At 51.8% G+C, this 19697-nt stretch overlaps 7 protein-coding genes across 7 annotated transcripts; 5 read left to right on the top strand and 2 right to left on the bottom strand.

Annotated features, from left to right (window-relative positions):
- Positions 1-119: 119 nt before the first annotated feature.
- Positions 120-1145, bottom strand: lea1 (U2 snRNP complex subunit LEA1; the record flags this gene model as incomplete). The annotated part of the gene is made up of 4 exons (XM_046084875.1): positions 120-500; positions 599-859; positions 935-975; positions 1067-1145. 4 exons carry the CDS (start codon positions 1143-1145, stop codon positions 120-122), a joined length of 762 nt encoding a protein of 253 aa, XP_045940838.1.
- A 3250-nt stretch (positions 1146-4395) lies between these two features.
- Positions 4396-6039, top strand: LDX57_003231 (ammonium transporter; the record flags this gene model as incomplete). Its single annotated transcript, XM_046084874.1, has 5 exons — positions 4396-4404; positions 4460-4674; positions 4728-4908; positions 4962-5282; positions 5335-6039. The coding sequence occupies 5 exons, from the start codon at positions 4396-4398 to the stop codon at positions 6037-6039; spliced, it is 1431 nt and encodes a 476-aa protein (XP_045940837.1).
- Positions 6040-7855: 1816 nt separating this feature from the next.
- Positions 7856-10170, top strand: YND1 (putative nucleoside diphosphatase (Ynd1); the record flags this gene model as incomplete). Its single annotated transcript, XM_046084873.1, has 4 exons — positions 7856-7865; positions 7924-7958; positions 8010-8136; positions 8204-10170. The coding sequence occupies 4 exons, from the start codon at positions 7856-7858 to the stop codon at positions 10168-10170; spliced, it is 2139 nt and encodes a 712-aa protein (XP_045940836.1).
- An 882-nt stretch (positions 10171-11052) lies between these two features.
- On the bottom strand, positions 11053-14130 carry LDX57_003229 (lysophospholipid acyltransferase family protein; the record flags this gene model as incomplete). Its single annotated transcript, XM_046084872.1, has 7 exons — positions 11053-11227; positions 11378-11634; positions 11705-12016; positions 12062-12740; positions 12789-13044; positions 13091-13309; positions 13362-14130. 7 exons carry the CDS (start codon positions 14128-14130, stop codon positions 11053-11055), a joined length of 2667 nt encoding a protein of 888 aa, XP_045940835.1.
- Positions 14131-14473: 343 nt separating this feature from the next.
- On the top strand, positions 14474-15222 carry SLG1_1 (WSC domain-containing protein; the record flags this gene model as incomplete). Its single annotated transcript, XM_046084871.1, has 2 exons — positions 14474-14762; positions 14858-15222. The coding sequence occupies 2 exons, from the start codon at positions 14474-14476 to the stop codon at positions 15220-15222; spliced, it is 654 nt and encodes a 217-aa protein (XP_045940834.1).
- Positions 15223-15574: 352 nt separating this feature from the next.
- Positions 15575-17018, top strand: pan6 (pantoate--beta-alanine ligase PAN6). The gene is made up of 2 exons (XM_046084870.1): positions 15575-15685; positions 15811-17018. The coding sequence occupies exons 1-2, from the start codon at positions 15658-15660 to the stop codon at positions 16896-16898; spliced, it is 1116 nt and encodes a 371-aa protein (XP_045940833.1). The 5' UTR covers positions 15575-15657; the 3' UTR covers positions 16899-17018.
- Positions 17019-17213: 195 nt separating this feature from the next.
- On the top strand, positions 17214-19601 carry dbp7 (putative ATP-dependent RNA helicase; the record flags this gene model as incomplete). Its single annotated transcript, XM_046084869.1, has 1 exon — positions 17214-19601. One exon carries the CDS (start codon positions 17214-17216, stop codon positions 19599-19601), a length of 2388 nt encoding a protein of 795 aa, XP_045940832.1.
- Positions 19602-19697: the final 96 nt, after the last annotated feature.

The raw sequence follows: 19697 nt of genomic DNA, 5'->3' as shown, positions 1-19697 counted from the left end.
AAATCAGACCAAAACACCATATAACCCCCATACAGCTTTTCTTTAATACTCTTCACCAGAACCAGCGAACCCGGTCCCAGCTCCGCATCTTCCCCAAACTTCAGCGAAGTATCGACTCATCACATCTGCATCTGCGCATCCTCCTCATCGTAGCCCACATCGAACGCACCCCCAGGTATCCGGCCCTCGTTCAGCTCTTTCTCCAACCTCGAGATCTCCTGTAAGCTCCTCGCCTCGCGGATCAGCTTCTCAACTCGCTTCCGCTCTTGCTCGGTCAGTTGCACCCGCACCGCCTTGTCGGCAGGGGCCCGGTCTGCAGGACCGCCCGAGGGAACATCGAAGGTGCGCGACTTGATTCCGATGATCTTGGATGCCAGGGCGGAGGGCTCTTCAGCGGTTCCGAATAGTTCCTTGGCTTTTTCGCGCTCGGCCTCTTTCACTTTCTGGTAGTCGAGGAAACGCACGCTGGGGAGTCGCCAGATCACCCAGTATCGGTAGTTCTGTGGGATGTTAGTATACGAGAGTCGAGCCAATAGTATCGGGGACTTCGCATCCAGGGATTTGTTTGTGGGTGTGCGCGCAAGAATAGGATGTATACCTCTTTCCTCGTAATTGGGTTCTCCAACAACACCAGATGCGTCAACTTGGACAAGTTGCGCAACGGGTCCAGATCGGCCAACTCCGTCACGTTATTCGAGTGCAGCACCAACGTGCTCAGATTCGGGATCGAGGAAGCTAGCGTCGGCTGGATCTGCTTGATACGGTTGCGCGCGAGGAGAAGCGTGTGAAGGCGGGGGAAGAAGGGGAAGTTTCCGAGCGAGGAAATGCTGTTATCTGTGAGGTCGATTGCATCTTGTTCCTGTTACCTCGTCAGTTAATCATTCCTGCTTCAGATCCTCCCGGGAAAGAAGGACGCAATGCAAGATCAACATACCCTGGCAATACCCAAGTTCTCAATAGCGGGTATCTTGTGTCCTATAACGGCGCAAACCACAAAACGATATCAATCCAGCTCTTTTTCAAAAGTGTAGTATCTGTCCTTTTCAGGCCCTTATGTAAAACGCACCTCGGAGATCTAGCTCTCGATCCTTCAATGGGTTGATGTACGAGAGGGAATTCTGGATGAGTTCGACGGTCAATCGCATGGTGGCGTGTGGGTGGGGTGTTCTATTGGGGTATCATGCAAAGTAAGAAATGTAAATAAGAGGCAGGAATAGACGATCCGTAAAGACAGGACCGGATCGAGCAAGTTCAACAGAGCAAAGACAACGGATGATAAAATGAAGCTGGAGCTCTTTGCGCACGCCCAATCGTCGGAGCCGCAATTCTCCCAGGATTTTGCCCGGGCGGTGAGAGTATCAGTCAGCGGCTGTCACGTGCTTTTGCCGCAGGTATCCAGAAGCGGTAAAGCGTGCTTTGCTACTGACTAGACCCAGAAAGGCTAGACTGATTTGTATAGTAGACATAAACCAACAGCCTCCAGCCCATCTTCGATTCTTCACATCCTTGCGCAGGTCTCTACTTCACGGCTCCAATTTCAGTCTCATTCACTAAATTCTTCTATTCATGACACTTAATGGCATAACAAAGATTATAGGTCTATTTGTAAGCATCAACCAAGTCGCCAATTCATAGTGTGAGTTACTCTTGGCCTGGATCCATCTGACGATATAAGCATGAGACTCTTCTAGCAATGATTACTATATAGAGGTACTATTTGGGATCAATCACCAATAAGGAATCTTCCCATTTAAAAAGCGGGTTCCAATTCTCAAATTGGCCTCGAATACCCCCAACATAACGACACCAGGAGGAAACTCCATATCATCGCAGCTTAAGAACTTTACTTTCTTGCCAGGACCTAGCACCATGCCTCAGGTAATCTCCAATCTCCAGCTCTCCAAAGCTACTCAATCCATAACCTGTCTACACATCAAACTCCCAATCATATTATTCATGCCCTCCATATTCAGATCATCAAATGCACCACGCATGTCCGACCGCATCGGGCTACCTACACAATTAGAGTTCCTGGGACATATCAGTAACATGAATCAAACGCCGAGAATAAATTGTCTATCATACCCCCACGCAGTGCAAGAATACCCATCATTCACCATCATGGACGAGATAGTGTTGTTCCTAGAAGTAGAAGGGCGGTTCAGCTTGGGTTACTTATTCGGTTTTGTCTGCAAGGTAGACAACTGATCTACCTACCATTCATTTCCAGGTGGGAACTCTACGCACTTGTTCAAGTCACATAGACCCATTTTGTCGCCGGTGCGGTTGGTTTCTTGCCAGATGGTGACCTTGTATAAATATACTATGTCAGATCATGTCTGAGAATATGCAGGGGAATCGAATGGGAAGAAGCAGGTGGATCTTAAAGTGGAGCTCTTGGGTAATGAGGCAGACATCCACTTACAACATCAACTTCCTGTCCGTCGTGTATGAAAATCGGTCGAGCTGAGGCGGCCATGGCGAAAAGCGCAAGCAGGCTGGCTGCGGCGTGGATGGAGAGCATCTCGTCAGAGGGTGTGGTGTTTGTATGGGGGTATGGGCAGAACTAAACACAAAATCCTATGAATGGAATGAGAAAATAACGAAGGAGAATGGACAGTTGTCATGAGCTTCTTATGGAGCGAATGCCTGGAAACATTCTCTTGTACAAAATCTTCCGAAATATAAATTTTCTGCTATACTCGCATTTGGTACTACAATTATCGTAATCTCGGTGTCAATAAGAGATATCATCCATGATGCAATTGCAGTATTGTCCAAGTAGACGGTAGTGTAACCTTCCCCGGACCGGGAGGTTGAATTGTCATGCAAAAGCAAGTTTCACGGCATGATAATCGAAGGATAATATAAGTCTCATGATCAATCCTCTACCCGGAATCTAGACATCGGATTTGAATGAAGGTTGGAATTCTATATTGTCAGTAGTACTGAGTCCTATCAGATCTCGGTCACCGAAATGGTTAAAGTAAAAAGCAACGGATGCCGACATCAGAATATATGTATGACCTTGGGGGGTGGGGGTTGTCTTCCTAAACCAGCAGTTCTATGCTAGACAATTGATAGCGCTAGTGTTCGAGTCAAGTATCCAGTACATCCACCTCTAGAACTTTGCCCAAGCCATGGCCAGAACGGGCACGTTACTGTGTTCTCGTACTCAATGAGTGGAGTAGACAGTCAAGGGCTATTCCATAATACGTAGGTTTTAGTATGATCTCTACAAACCATCTAAATTAATTAATACTCTATGCTCAAGTCTTCCTTGTGTGTGGGTGGGGGTTGGCAGACATACCAAGGGCCGCAAGGTACGTAAAGAAAAGCAGTAAGGGGTTATGGATATCCCTGGTGTAGAAATTGTACCTAAATTTAGGGCTAAACATTGTTGTGAGGATCACTGTTCCTTACAGTTACGAGTCAATGTTCTGAGGATATTTGGAGAGCCCACCCTTGCTTTAAAGTCTTGGCTTGAGAGCTTTTATCTCTGAATATAATACAAGCCGAAACAGACTGGACTACGCAGTAGTCTGAGTTCTATGGTCTCATTTCATCAATTAAAGGGTCGGTTTTGATGGCTGCCAGAGATTTTGGGCCCTCGACTTCCTCGTTCTGGTTTGCGGGAATTTCAAGGCTCTGGTTGTAGGCCAGCTTGGATTCATAAATGATGCAGCTGAGAATGAAATGACGTCTGATATTCCCACAGTCTAGGTGTGTTGCGGCATTTTGCATAACAATTCAAAACGCAGCTTATCGGATACATCTAATTCGCTTCGCATCCGAACTGTTTTATCAATGAGCACGAGTAAATAATTGAGACCTCGTATGGCATTTAGATTGATTATCCACTGTCTCAAATCAGCTTTCACAATGCAGGGGACTCACAGTAACAACCAAAAGCATGTGAGATCATCACTATACAGACAGCGACGCCAGGTTCATGCAGACTGCAGCTCTGCAGGAGCTGTTATCTCCCACCAATAAGCCACTCCTCAAGGCGCGCAGAGCTAAACTCCCCAGGGATGCTCGATCCGGGGTTCAGCTCTAGACCAATAGTAACCCGTCACAGAATCCCTATCTTATCAGGGCTCGTGATGATCGCCCGCTATGGATGATAACCGCGCGAAAGGGTTGAAGTTGGTTATATTCGGGGTTCTTGGCTCTCTATGATAAGGTGGAATGAGATCAGTTTTGCGAATGCATGTCGGAATGGACTCCACCAAGATATTGCAGTTCAGCCCTGGGCGGAGGAGGGGGGGTAGATAAAGGTGATGGAGATCGTGTTCATTCAATCGAAAGGGTGTCGATCAGCTTCGCGATCCTCCTCGAGAGCAACGCTGCGATTTCTTTCGTTCTCGCGAGTAATTCCACCAGCAAATCGCCATGTCCGAGGTGAGTGGTTTTGCACATAGTTCCTCAGGATGTGTAACTTACACATTGTGAATAGCCAGTGTTCAATGCCTCCATGGCGCAGGGCGGCAATCCAAAGGAGATCGACGTGAACGCTCAATATTCAGGATTCGAGTACAACTACGTCTATATCCTCGCATGCACCTTCATAGTCTTCCTCATCCTTCCCGGCATCTCGCTGCTCTACGCCGGCCTCGCTCGCAGAAAGTCGGCACTAGCATTCCTCTTCCAGGCATTTATGATCCTTGCGATGTAAGCGTCCTTTCGCAGAAGCGTATCAAGTCAAAATACTGATCGCAGGGTAGAACCACATTTCAGTGGTTATTCTGGGGATATTCTCTGACATACTCTCGCGATGGAGGCCCCTTCATCGGCACGTTGCAGAATTTCGGACTGAGGAACGTCATGGTGGCACCCTCTCCTGGGTCAGCGGTGCTCCCGGAAATTGTGTTCTGCTTGTTCCAACTTCTTTTTTGTGCCTGCACGGTAAGTCCTTTTACTTTGTTGATGCAGCGACACCTATTCATTGATATATGCAGGTGATGATCGTCGCAGGCGGTGCCTTTGAGCGAGGACGCATCCTCCCATCATTGATCTTCGGCTTCTGCTGGGCGACCATTGTTTACTGTCCCTTGGCCCGGTGGACATGGAGCGAGCACGGATGGCTATACAACCTTCCCGCGATCGACTTCGCCGGTGGTGGTCCCGTCCACATCGCGTCGGGCTGTTCCGCGTTGGCATACGCCATCGTGCTCGGAAAGCGGAAACATTATGGCGATCCGTCGCTGCGGAAGCCGCACAACACCACGCTGGTATTTCTGGGCACCGTACTGCTATGGACAGGATGGCTTGGCTTTAATGTATGTAATCCACATGCATGTTCTTTCTACCACAGGGGCTGATCAAAGACAGGGAGGGTCGAGCCTTAACGCTAGTATGCGTGCGATGATGGCTGTCTTCAACACTAACACCGCCGCGTGCATGGGTATCCTAGGGTGGGTCCTAGTCGACATGGTTAAGCACAAGGGAAAGTTTTCCGTCATGGGAGCTTGTGAGGGCGCGATTGCCGGGCTGGTTGGAATCACTCCAGCTGCGGGCTGCGTGTCCATCTGGCTGGCGGCCTGCATTGGATTCGTCACCGGCATCGTGTGCTCCCTGCTGCAAGACATCAACGACTGGATGGGCATCGACGAGGGGATGGACGTCTTCAAACTGCACGGAATTGGCGGTATGGTGGGAGCCTTTCTCACGGGGATTTTTGCAAGCGATTCGATCTCGTCGCTCGACGGCTCTTCTCTGGCGAGCGGAGGCATCGACGGCAACGGGGCGCAAGTGGGAAGACAACTGGCCGAGATCTGTGCCATCTCGGGCTACTCGTTCACCGTGTCCTGCATTCTACTGCTGATCCTCAAATACATTCCCGGGCTGCATCTGCGGGTGGACGAGGCATCGGAGATGGTGGGGCTCGATCGAGCGCAGTTCTTTGACGAACAGATTGGCGACTGGTCCATGACGCCGGAGCACAGCACCCCAACCCTGTTGGGAGTGTCGACAGAGCCATCCGAGTCCAAGGATGAGCAGATCGGGTCACGGGAGACGAAAGCAGGTGACATCTAGAGTTAACATAGAAAGAGTCACGTCATGCCTCATTGCGTACGGTGAATAGCTTGGGATCCGTCATCCCACATCCGATAGCGCGATATGGTCTCGGCTGACCTCGCCTATAGTAATAGCAATTATAAGGATACCACGATATCTTATCTTCTCCGATTCGTTACCGATGAGTTGTGCTCAAGAATCTCCTTCCGTATGCTACAGACAAGTATAAACGTGGTGGATGGCGTCATGGTCGACCGAGCGCGGTGGTTTACTGACCAACAGCTGCAGTCGACCTGCATGAAGCTAAAGGGGGGATGACGAATGCACCAAGCTTGGCTGGGAGTGTTTTGGTCGCACGGCAGCAGAATATTTTATTTATTTTTGTTATTCAATATTTAATTTTATTAGCTGCAGTTGCCAATCTGGTTTGGCTTGGCACCTGCGCCAATCAAAGGACGGGAGGGACCCAACTTGCATGGGCTCTGGACTCTGGAGGACCCGAAGCTTACGTCAATACGACCAGGGTATGCCCCCATTTGGACTTTTTTTTTTTTTTTTTTTAGTTACTTTTGCCTTTTCCCTCTTTAATGGTTTTTCTGGTGGCGGCGTTCTTATCGCGGCCCTATCAAAACCCTTTCCATTCTATTATTATTTCAATTTCAAGACATCGGCTGTCTTCTGATCTAGGGACAACCTGCCCACTTGCAGCCCGTAGGGCAAAGGGTTAATCTGGTCGGAATGCCGATCGCGAGGTCGATGGCAGATGGTGCGACTGACACGGGCTGGACCGTCGACTGAATTCAGGTGTACACTACTGAGTAAGTTATAACTAGGAACTATTGACTACGAAAGTTCAGGGGCATTTGGTCTCTCCAGATTCAGGGAGGATTCAGGATTCTAGACTTTCTGACGGGGTACCGCGCCGAGTTCCTTTGGTTTAATGAAAGTGGATTGAAGAAGGGCGTCGATATTGCCAATGTTACCCCGACTTATCTACATCCTGGTAAGAGGTCCCGCCCCGGGTGTAACTAAGCCTGGTTTGTCCTAGCCCGGTACTGTCACTGCCCGGTATCATTTCGTGTACTTATTTTAGTAGTATACAACGATCCGACAGACAAGATGTAGGAATCCTTTGCGAACGCAACTTGACTTGGAAAAACCAAAGTTGGTAAATATGCCAGATAGATATCTCATTCTGACAACTTTTCCGACTTAAATAGCTCCCCCCCCTGGCAGTCTGTCCACGCCAAGGCAGAAGTCACCATATCATCTCCGGTAATTTACCCGTGTAAAGGGTCCGTAAGCAGGATAAAACCAGACCCTCCCGTGGGTTGCGCGCTTTACCACATGCGGCATGAGCCATGCCTTAGGCTCCCCGCTGTCGCGTCCATTGCTGTCGCCATCCGCTGCCGTCCGTTTTCTCGTCTTATCTTTATTCAACTGTCACTTTTCCTTTCTCTCTTTCCCTCCTCCCCTCCGCCTCCGCATTCTCCCTCTTCCTCCCGCCCCGTACAGCGAGGTACCACGCTACCGTCGTTGCTGACAGTAAAAGGGTCCTCATCGTGCTTTGGCTTCTTTCCTTTTCTCCCTGCTGTGTCTTATCTTGCTCCCTTGAGCAAGGCCATTCGTTTGGATCCAACCTCTCCCCTCCTCGCCGCCCCCAACCTCGCATTCCTCCCCCGACAACTCGTCTTCGCCGTTGCAGAACCGTTTCTGATCTCGACACTGGCAATTGATAAAACTGATCGCTACCCTTCCACTCGCTCAACTCGTCTGTCCGGTGGTCATGCTCATCGGTAAAATACAATAATCATAATCTTTAATATCCTTCCCAATGGGCAAATGTAACCAGACCTTCCCCTTTTGCGCTCAGCCTTGTCAATGCTGACCTCTCTTTAATAGGGCATTATGGAGTTGTCCTGGACGCAGGATCGTCTGTAAGTTAGACAAAATTAGTCTGTCGGTCGTCTTCTAACCCCTTGCGATAGGGGACTCGAGTACATGTTTATCGCTGGTTGAACAACAACGTTGCGCGAAAAGAGGCCGATGCGAAAGACCTCAAGTCTCTGCCGGAAATCAAAACAAAATCTGACTGGACCAAGAAAATACGACCTGGTAAGATCGGGCACATGGTACGGGGGAGAGCGGGAATGCGCCGATTTTCTAACACAGTGGTCATCAGGAGTATCGTCTTTCGCTGATCGCCCCGAAGAAGTCGGACCTGAACACCTCGCGGAACTCTTGGAACACGCTAGCAAGATTGTGCCGGAAGATGCTATCAAGGAAACGCCTATCTTCCTTCTCGCCACCGCGGGAATGCGACTACTCCCCGACGTGAAACGAAACCTACTATTGGATCAGATCTGCTCGTACGCCCGCGCCAACTCCGACTTCATGCTACCCGACTGCGACGTTCATATCCAAGTGATTCCGGGGGTGACAGAGGGTCTCTACGGATGGGTGGCATCCAATTATCTGCTAGGAAGCTTCGACGCCCCTGAAAAGCATGATCATGGAAAGGGCCATCACACGTACGGTTTCCTAGACATGGGAGGCGCATCAGCGCAGATTGCATTTGCGCCAAACGCCACTGAGAGCAAGAAGCATGCGAACGACCTGACGCTGCTGCGTTTGCGCAATGTCGACGGATCGGACCAAGAGCACCGGGTCTTCGTCACTTCTTGGCTTGAGTTTGGAGTGCGGGAGGCTCGTCGACGTTATCTGGAGTCGCTTCAGGCAGCCAGCGCAGTCGATACTATCAAGGAGCTCCCCGACCCATGTCTGCCAGCCGGACTGCGAACCACTCTTGAGGGACAGACGATATCGACAGAAGAAGCGAAGGCGGCGGAAAAGTATCTACTAGGAACCGGAAAGTTTGATGAATGTCTTCGACAGACTTTCCCGTTACTAGACAAGGATGCCCCGTGTCCTGATGCTCCCTGTCTCCTACACGGAGTCCATGTTCCAGCCATTGACTTTGACGTGAATCATTTTATCGGCATCAGCGAATACTGGCATACGACGCACGACATCTTCGAAATGGGACACAAGGACAAAACGTACGACTTTAATACCTATCAAGACCGCGTCCTAGCGTTTTGCTCGCAAGATTGGAGCACTATCGAGGACGGCATCATCCAGCATAAGTGGGGAAAAAAGCTGGATATCGACAAGGCTCATGAGCTCTGCTTCAAGGCATCGTGGATCATCAACGTGCTGCACGATGGGATTGGAGTTCCCCGTGTGGGACTCGAGGATACAACAGGGTCTGGTCACAACGGAACGGAAGAAGTCATTCAAAAGGGCCAAGACAAGGGCTACCTTGATCCTTTCCAGGCAGTGAACAAGATTGACTCGACCGAAGTTAGTTGGACTTTGGGAAAGATGGTTCTGTACGCATCGTCACAGGTGCCTGTGGAGACGGAAGAATTCCTGCCTGTTGGATTTGGAAGCAACGTTGCCGGCGTTCCCAACGATTTCCAGTACCCGAGTGCTGAGTTGATGCCCACGCCTCAGGGCCCTCACAACACCTCGTGGCATGATGCCTTGTTCGAAGAAGCCTCCTCTCGCAGGGCTCCAGGTTTTATTCTGTTCTTGCTAATCGTTGTCATGGCGTTATTCTTCCTTTGTGGGCGGAGCCGTCGCCTGCGAGTATACCACAAGATTAACACTTGCCTCCACCGTCGCGGTCCATCGCATCCGAACCATCCCAAGAAGCGAAAGTTTTTCGGTGGCAAGCTACCGTTCTTTGGCGGTCCGCGCAGCCCTTCATACGAGCGTGTCCTCGAAGACGGCGCCCACGAATTCGACCTCGGAGCCACCCACTCTGGCCGAAGCTCCTTGGACGACAGCCGTTCCTCTGACGCCGGTTCGGGCTTCATGCCACCCAAACGAGCCGCCAGTTGGGGCAGCAGCACGCCCAGCCTGAAGTTCGGCCTGGATAACTCATCCACGGGGACCATCGGTCTCGGGATTACGGCGGGGTCTGCAATGGATCGAGCGGGTTTGGTCGTGAGGACGGAGAGTCGAGATCATCTGGCCCCGATAGCATTGGGACCTACGACTAACGGCCGCCGTTCACGAACTGGCAGTCCTTCTCGATCTCACCCACTTCGATCACCAATCACGACCCCTTTGACGCAAGATTAATGCCTTATATAATGATTTTCTTTTCCTTATTCCCATGCATTTCACGAGGAGTTATATTCATTTTTTTTGGCGCCAGGAACTCATTGGCGAGGGACAGTTGACGTCAGACACGTGGCTATTTTAAAGTCCTCCAGCTGTCTCGACCATTATTCTTCATTGTTTGAATGATTATTGATGAGCCACCACCTCAGCTGCATGTTACTCTGGAGTTCCATGCCCTGACTGACTGACTGGTTGACTCATCATTATCCCCTTTTCCCCCCATTTCCCCTACATTGACATCCGACCTTTTTGCTTCCCCCCGGAGTCAATTGTTTCCCTGTTTCAAGATATATACGTTTAATGATGTTGTATGTATCATAGACTTACTTCTTTTGTGTCTCGAATTTGACCCTTCACTTGGTAGCCTGCTGGTTTTCCGGATTGGATGAACTGAGTTCAGGTGAAGAGATGAAATAAATATGAATATTGGATTAAAAATAATCTTCTAGTAGTATCATTTTGTAGAGATTGTAAGGGAAGATAAAGCGTAGAAGTATATTAAACTAGTCAACGAGGTTTATTATCTATGTATACAAATACACCTTCACTATAAGTAGTAACCATGGTATAGTTAATTAAACAGTAATAGGCGACAGGGGTATGAATATATAATGTATGAATGAACTGAAACAAAAAAGTAGGGTATACACAAAAGACACAGAAAAAAAACCACAAAATCAGCAAAACAAGCACCCTCCACGCAGGCACGTAGGATATACGGCAGGCAGGTACATACATACCATATGCATGAAATCGGAAATCCAAAGCACAATAATATGCCTTCCATACCTTTTGCCTTGAGTGCGTATGGTATGCAATATGTATTGTAGGAATGGGATATTACAACTTCGCCCCCGACCCTGTCGTAATATCCTTTCTTCGTTTCTGTCGCGACGACACGTCCACGCTATCTTCTGGGTTCGGGCTCGCCGCGCTCTGGAATAGGATGCGGCCGACGGCGTCAGACATGATGAGGACGCGGGAGGATACGGTTGCACCGTCGCGGCGGTTTTTGCTGTGGGTGGGGCGTTAGCAAATCCTGTTGAGAATCTGTTTTTTTGGTCGGGTTGGAAAAGAAAAGGAAAGGAGTTGAAATAAATTAAAAGAGACAGAAGATGAAAAGAAAGGGTAACGGGAAGTGAAGGAAAAGGGGAGGATAACTCACCCCTCACGTCTAGATTGAGCAATCAACTCCGTAAAGTCCCATAGACGCCCCCGGGCCAGGAGCTTCCCCGTGGCGGGGTCTCGTTCCGGAGTCCATTCCGGAGCGATGCGCATGACGGGGGCGGCGCGGGATTCTTTGCCCCGGACGACGTGGATGATGCCTTCTTCAGCGAAGCGCTGGTAAGAGTTCTTGAGGGTTTCTTTGTTGACGGCTTCAAAGTAGGAGAGGTCGCCTTGGTGGTAGAGGGTTTTGCCGAGCTGGTGGGTTGTTAGTTTATAGGCGTTATTTAAGGGGGTAGTGAAAGGGTGAGGGAAGAGAAAGGCATACAAGTTGGGCGTTATCTTGTGCTTTTTTCAGGTCAATCCAGATTTCTTTCGGTCCGTCGAGAGGAGGGGTAAGTCCTAGGAGAGATACGGTGCCGAGCCAGGATGCTTCGATGAAGGGCCAGATGAGGAAGCAGTAGAAGTCGTAGTTCTCTCTTCCGCATTTGCGTTCAGATTCGCTCAGCTCGACGTACAGAGGTGTTCCTGAGGGTTCGCGGGTGACTGTGATGACGTCGTCTTTTTCGAGTCCTTGAATCGTACGCTCCAGGTTGGTGGTCAATCCCTCCGGGGGGAAGATGAATTCGCCACGGAAGAGCTGGCAGGGTTAGCAGAGTCTGGATGTTTGTGTCGTGGAACATACCTGGGACAAGAAGGAAACTTGGCTTAGGAGATCCGAGTAGGTAATGCGTTGGTAGGAGGGACCGCCGCCCTGCTTGATCCGGGTGTACATGGCTGCGGAGACCAATGCCTCCGTGATAAACAGGTGGATGGTCATGTTGCGGTAGAAGGAGAGTTGAAAGCGGTCGACAGCATAGTAGGTGGGTTCCACCAGGCCATCGATTTCGCCCACAATCTGATGTCCCAATACTTCGATTGCGCGGTCAACGACCACTTCCGTCGGATATCGGTAGAAATGTGCCACTCGGCCTCCTTTCGCGCGAACCCGCTCGCAGAGCCATTCGACTCGTCGCACCAGTTCTCCCTTGCCGACTCCACGCCCGCGAAGCGTCAACAGGACAGTTCCCACCAGGGCAGTAGGCATCATGACAGACACGTCGTTGATATCGGAAAGGACTCGGTAACCCAAGGTACGAAGTATCCGGCCCCGTTCCTTTTGGTTCAATTGTGTGCCACCGTTGGGACCGATCTGGTTCGGCAACCGGGTTAATTGCTGGCCAATGAATTCTTTGAGACTCCACGGCTCGTGGAAACGGACATCCACCCGTCCTAGTTGCAGCGACAGGACCGAGGATGCGGAGAGGAAATCAGCAAGGTTCTCTTTGGGTTTCGGCTGACCGAGCAGTTCACTGATATATGACCTAGAAGATGTCAATATCAGCAAGACAGGTGAAGAAGTAGTGACTTACTCGGTCTCAATGACCTTGTCGTACTGCGTACTGACAGGACAGATTATCGTGTCGTCTACACGCCCAGATATAACGCTGTCTAAAATAAAACTGAGGATTCCAAACTTCGGGGACAACAGCTTTCCAGTCCTAGATCTTCCACCTTCGATGAAACACTCGAAATTGAACCCTTCCTGCAGAAGCGTGTCGATATACGCCTGAACAACAGTATGATACAACGGATCGTTTCCGAAACTTCTCCGAATCCACATGGCCCCTGCAATAGTCAGCAAGAGTACACTCCACCCCGCAGTCAACCATACCTGCGTGCTGCAAAAATGGCCCCAACATGGGGATATTGAGGTTGTCGCCGGCCACAACCACGGGCAAACCAATTCCCAGACGATAACAAATCAGTTGGAGGGAAACGTAGTCCACGTGGGACTTATGACACGGTAAAAAGACGATGGACTGCTTCTTCCTGGCGGCCTCCTCGGCGACCGATCTTAACCGCAGCACTTCCTCACTCGACACATGGATTCCTAGCAGTAACAAATCAGCAACCGACCACCTAGAACACCGACCGACACCAACCTTGATGGTACGCGCGCGTAAGCAGCTGCGTACACAAATAATACGCGCCGCGAATGAACCGCTTGCTCTCCATCTTGCAGATCATATTATCCAGCATCGAATCCACCACTTCTTTCAAATTACTCTCGAGCTCATTCCGGCGCTGCACTCTGCGCTTATCCAGCGGCCCCTCTTGAGCCTGTAGTAGCCCTTCCTTCTCTTCGACCGCCAGTCGTACTTCGGCTAGTTCCGTGACCTTCCCGCGCAGCATCGGACTCGCTAAGATGTTCGCCTTCATGCGCTCCGAGAATCCATTGTAGAAGATCGGTTGGCCGATCACATCGTCGTAGGCGCGCCACCCGGTCCCGGACATGTAGAGGCTCACTTCGCGCAGGAAGTCGAACGGATTCTCGCGAAAGCGCGCCATGTGGTGCACGAGATTGCGCTCGGTGATCTGGTCATCTTGGGGCTCCGGTCCGCCGGTGAATCCGCTCGGGTGGATGGTGAGCTGGTTGCCGACTATCTCGAGGTCCGGGGCCGACTGTTCGACCGGGGGCTTTTCCGACGGCATCGTGGTCGGCTGGGTGGCGGCAAACGAACGGGGAGTTGAGTAGGAAGGGTGGAAGCAGGAAAGGTGGTCGTCAGTCAGGGCAGACGGGGAGGAGATCGAGGGCCATTGATGGGGGATGGGTGAGAGGTCTAAGCCGGTAGGGGTAGGGAGTAGAATCAAGGTCGTAGTCAACTGAGGGGAAACATGGCGATCAACGTTCCCAACAAAACGTACGATCATCCCCGGCTTTTTCCCCGGACGGAGCCTCGGTTGGAGTCACGTGGGTCGCCCTGTATCTGGTATCTGGTATTTTACCCGTCTCGGTATCCGTAGAATCAACCATGCCCGATCGGGTAATCAGCATAAAGATTGCATCGTCCTTTTTCACTTCTCCCTTTGGGGGCCGAGTTTCTGCTGCCACCTTCAGATTTTGGGGGTTTGATGACAATAAACCACAGGTAAGGCTCTATGCCCTTGCTCACCACTTCTTCCATTCTGAACAATTCCCTTTGTCCCCATTTACCTTCCTTTTCTCCTAACATAAAAACAATACTAAACATTCACCAGAAAACCAAAAACCAATATGAAACTGAGCGCAGCAGCAATCCCCCTAATCCTAGCCAGCTCGGCTCAGGCCTATGAATACCAGCAACAAGCCTGTTACCGCCGTCTAGGAGATGACATGCGCGCCGACAACACATTCACCTTCCAGACGCCCTATCTCTGTATGAGACGATGCGGAAACCTGGGTCTGAACTATGCGGCTCTTCGAGGCGTGGAATGCTTCTGTGGCAGCGAAAAACCACTCGAAAAGTACGAGATTTCCTTGGATAACTGTGATACTCCATGTGCGGGATGGGCGAAAGAGATTTGTAAGTTCATACACTACGCCATCTAGGAAAGGACTACTCTGGATGGATTACAGAGGGGAGTATGATCTTAGACATTCCAGCTGACAATTCAATAGGTGGCGGCTATAAGGCTTGGTCTCTGTACAGCTTGGATAGTGATCTAGATCTCTCTTCGTCTATGACTGCACCGAGCAGTACTGAGATCACTAGCAGCTCGACCTCAGGGACTCAGTCTACGGCTGCATCTGAATTGGACGCTGTGACTACAAGCTCCGCCGGGGTGTCAAACTCTGCATCTATGTCTTTGTCGCCCGCGGAATCTACAAAGATTATGTTCAGCGCATCGTCACAGGTGGCGTCGACGGCTTCCATGACACCATCAAGTTATTCACCAAGCGTTCTAGGCAGTAGCTCATTGACTGCCGTGACTCCTACTTCCTCCACCTCCGGGGCAAACCGCAGATACAGCTTTTTGTTTTAGAAGCTGGCTGGAGTCGAGGTGACCGGGGTTTCCTTCGAGTTTTTTCTGAACTGATATATATAATAGCCGCCAAGCAAGAACCAGGCTTGTTCTATAGAGATAGCATGTATATACCGTTTCAGTCAAGTAGATAATATTTCTCACGCGAAGAAAAATCCAGAGCAGTCATTAGTCTTCATCCTGTAGAAGTCGTCGTTAGAAAGAAGGATGCATGCAACGAAAAGATGTAAACACAATGCAAAATTACAGAACAAAACATACCGTACATGCCACGACTTATCACCACGTGACCTTATCAGCTGACCGAGCTTTCCGGCTGCGCCCAAAGCGGCGCTGTTTGCTCTGCGCAGTGCAAACATCAAAGCAGCAAACAGCAAACCGTTGAGAGTTTCCACGGAGACTTTCGACTCTCCTTTTCTCTCTACAAGAATCACGATGTTTCGCTGGACGAGGGCCTTTTCAAGTATGATCCCCGATTCAATTCTACTCAGGCCACCCACACCATCTGATCCATTCCCTTCCACCCCCTCCCACTCCCCTCCATTGAACCCAATAAACCCAATCCATCAAATCTAACATATCCAAAAGCCACCACCTCGCGCCTCACTACAAAACAACCTACCATGGCCTCCACCATCGCCTCCTCCTCGTCCACCTCCCCCTCCATCCAAGTCTTCCGCGACCCGTCCCCCCTCCGCCAATGGCGTCGCCAACTCCTCCTCTCCAATAAATCCCTCGGCTTCGTGCCCACCATGGGCGCTCTGCACGAAGGCCACCTCTCGCTGATGCGCCAAGCCGCCGCCGAGAACACCGACATCCTCGTCAGCATCTACGTGAACCCGACACAGTTCGGCGTCTCCGAGGATCTATCCAGCTACCCGCGCACATGGGACAGCGACGTCGCGAAACTACAAGCCCTCAATGCCGAACTCGACGCCCAAAGCAAGAGCGGGGGCCGAGTGACGGCGATTCTCGCGCCGACTAGTCACGTTATGTATCCGAGTTTACCGCCCACATCGGAGATTGACGGCGATGGGTCGTTTGTCACGATTACCCCCATTTCGAGACGGCTCGAGGGCGCGTCCCGGCCGGTGTTCTTTCGGGGCGTGGCGACGGTGTGCATGAAGTTGTTTAATATTGCGGGGGCGGATCGCGCGTATTTCGGACAGAAGGACGTGCAGCAGACGGTGGTGATTAAGCGCATGGTGAAGGATTTTCATGTCGATACGGAGATTCGCATTGGGGAGACCGTGAGGGAGGTGGATGGGTTGGCGATGAGTTCGAGGAATGTGTATCTTGGCGAGAGGAGGAGGGGTGTTGGGTTGGTGTTGTATCGGGCGTTGAGGGCCGCTGAGGAGGCGTATGGCTCTGGGAAGCTGGGGAGGGGGGAGATTCTGGAAGCGGCGAATCAAGTGACGAGGAGGGTGCTAGCGGAGCAGCAGGCTCTGGCGCCGGAGGAGAGAGCGCTCTACGAGGTGGATTATATCTCGTTGGCTGATCCGGAGAGTCTGGATGAGCTGGAGGTGGTGGATCCGGCCAAGGGGGCGATTCTGAGCGGCGCGATCAAGATGGCACCGTTGGAAGCGTCCAAGGAGGGTGAGGATTGCGGGCTAGGCGATGGGAAGGTGCCGGTCAGGTTGATTGACAATTTGATCATGAAGCCTCGCTCTACTTAGTGGACCAGTCTATGGTCGTGTACAAAATAGACACATAATAATACCCAAGTTCAAACCGCCATTCCTTGTCGATATCTGTCATATCACTGTATAGTTCACATACCAAAAAGGAAATTAGGGCAGAATGCCAGGGCTCGGAAGCAAACCGGCCCGGCAGAAATTTCCCGTCTTGCCAGCCTGAGGCCTCAGGCCCAGGCCCGTAAAAAAAAGTTACTCCAGCGCCGAGCATCTACAAACACCACCTCCCCATTTCCCCTTCCCCTTCCCCCGTTCCTTATATATAACCAAGGAAGGAAAGGAAACCGAAGAATCACAATGGCCGACGACGGCCTCCTCCTCAACTTCTCCCTCCCGGGAGACAACGACTTCTCGAAACCCGAACCCAAGCTAAAAGGCGGCACCTGGAAGGACCGACTCAGCGCGAAGAAGAAAGCGCAGCATCGCGCAAAGAAGCCGCGCGATGGCGATGACTCGAACGCGCACGGCGACCGCCCGGTGCGCAATCCCAATCGCATCCAGGTGAATCCCGGATCCCGACCGCAGAAACGACAGCGTACCGATGGGGGATTTGAGTCGGGGAAGCCGCAGGGACACGGACACGGGCAGAAGGGACAGCACAACCAGCACCCACGACAGTTTATTTCCTCGCTATTCTCGAAGAACCCGGAGTCGCAGAACGTGGATGCCGAGGAAAACGCCCAGAACCAGGAGGCAGTGGAGGACGCCAAGCCGACGAATGCGCCGCTGATCGATGGACTTGATACCTTTACGAATCTGGGACTGTCGCCGACTCTGGCGGCGCATTTGCTTACGAAACTGGAATTGAAGGCGCCGACGGCGATTCAGAAGGCGTCGATATCGCAGCTGCTGAAGGACGAGGACAGCGATGCCTTTATCCAGGCGGAGACCGGTTCCGGAAAGACGTTGGCTTATTTACTGCCCTTGGTGCAGCGGATCATGGCACTCTCGCAGTCCCAGAAGAAGCGGACGGCGAGCCAGGCGGAGGAGGGCGAAGCGGACGGAAACGTGCACCGCGACAGTGGGCTGTTTGCGATCATTCTGGCGCCGACGCGCGAGCTGTGTAAGCAGATTTCGGTGGTGCTGGAGGGGCTGTTGCGGTGCGCGCATTGGATCGTGGCAGGGACGGTGATCGGAGGAGAGAAGAAGAAGTCGGAGAAGGCGCGGTTGCGGAAGGGGTTGAATATCCTGGTGGCGACGCCCGGTCGGTTGGCGGATCATTTGGACAACACGCAGGTGCTGGATGTTAGTAATGTGCGGTGGTTGGTGCTCGATGAGGGAGATCGATTGATGGAGTTGGGCTTCGAGCAGGAGCTACAGGGCATCATCCAGAAACTGGACGCGCGACAACGACCCAGTCGCATCCCCGGAGTTCCGACGAAGCGGACGACGATTCTTTGCTCGGCTACGTTGAAGATGAACGTGCAAAAGCTGGGTGAGATCAGTCTGAAGGATGCGATTCACGTCAAGGCCGATCCCGCCGACGAGGACGGAGATGTCAAGAAGGACGACAAGGACGAGGCCTTCCGGGTGCCGGCGCAGCTGAAGCAATCCTACGCGATTACGCCGGCCAAGCTGAGACTGGTTACACTTACGGCTTTCTTGAAACGGACATTCATGCGAAAGGGCTCGGTCATGAAGGCCATTGTGTTCGTCACCTGCGCGGACTCCGTGGATTTCCATTTCGAGCTATTCACAAGGAACCATTACTCCCGTAAGGACGCCAAAAAAGAAAGCGAGTCCAGCGAAAAGGACGACGAAGATGAAGACGAAGACAAAGACGACAACGACAACGACACCACCAAAGAGAAACTCTCCCCCCACGGCACGATCGCCCCCGCCACTGCCTTCTCGACCAAATCCAATCCCGTCACTCTGCACAAGCTGCACGGTTCTCTCCCCCAGCACGTCCGAACCTCCACCCTCACCTCGTTCGCGCGTAGCCGCGACCCCTCCGTCCTGATCTGTACCGACGTCGCCTCGCGAGGTCTGGATCTCCCCAACGTCGACCTCGTCGTGGAATACGACCCTGCCTTTAGCGCCGACGACCACACACACCGAATTGGTCGAACGGCGCGTCTCGGCCGCGACGGCCGCGCCCTCGTTTTCCTGATGCCCGGCTGCGAGGAGAACTACGTGGAGGTGTTGAAGCGCGGATACCGCGACGGTGGCAAGGCGCTGACCCGCACCACAGCCGAGGATATCATCAAGCGTGGATTCAGCGGCAACATCCAATCCGAGAGCAAGAACTGGGAGGAAAAAGCCACCGACTTCCAGATGGACATTGAGCGTTGGGCGCTCGATAACCCGGAGTATCTGGAGATGGCGCGTCGGGCGTATCAATCGCATATTCGTGCATATGCCACCCATATCGCCAATGAGCGGAGCATGTTCAATATCAAGGAGCTGCATCTGGGTCATTTGGCCAAGGCATTTGCGTTGCGGGATCGGCCCAGCAAGATTAATGTGCCGGGTCTAAGGCCGGGACAGGAGGACACGAAGAAGGATTTCAAGGCGGAGCGGAAGACGGCCTCCGCTGGGAAGAAGAGGAAGGCTGGTGGTGCCGGTGGCCGGGATGATGACGACGATGTCGCTCGCTCTCAGGATACGGCCAGCGCGGCGCGCATCATGAGAGCCAAGGTGAAGGAGCAGATGGCGGGTGCTAATGAATTCAACCTGGCTTGATCGATTCAGGTGCCTGGTGGGTGGAATCGGTTGGGTTGGGTTATTAGTTTTGACTTGTACATGTACATAGGTTATAGCATTTGACGACGCCTCCCC

Source organism: Aspergillus melleus, assembly GCF_016097325.1.
Source record: "Aspergillus melleus strain CBS 546.65 chromosome Unknown contig2, whole genome shotgun sequence".
In the NCBI taxonomy this organism is placed as follows: Eukaryota; Fungi; Ascomycota; class Eurotiomycetes; order Eurotiales; family Aspergillaceae; genus Aspergillus; species Aspergillus melleus.
The sequence above is the reverse complement of the archived record's forward strand: the minus strand, read 5'-3'. Positions and strand labels throughout refer to the sequence as shown.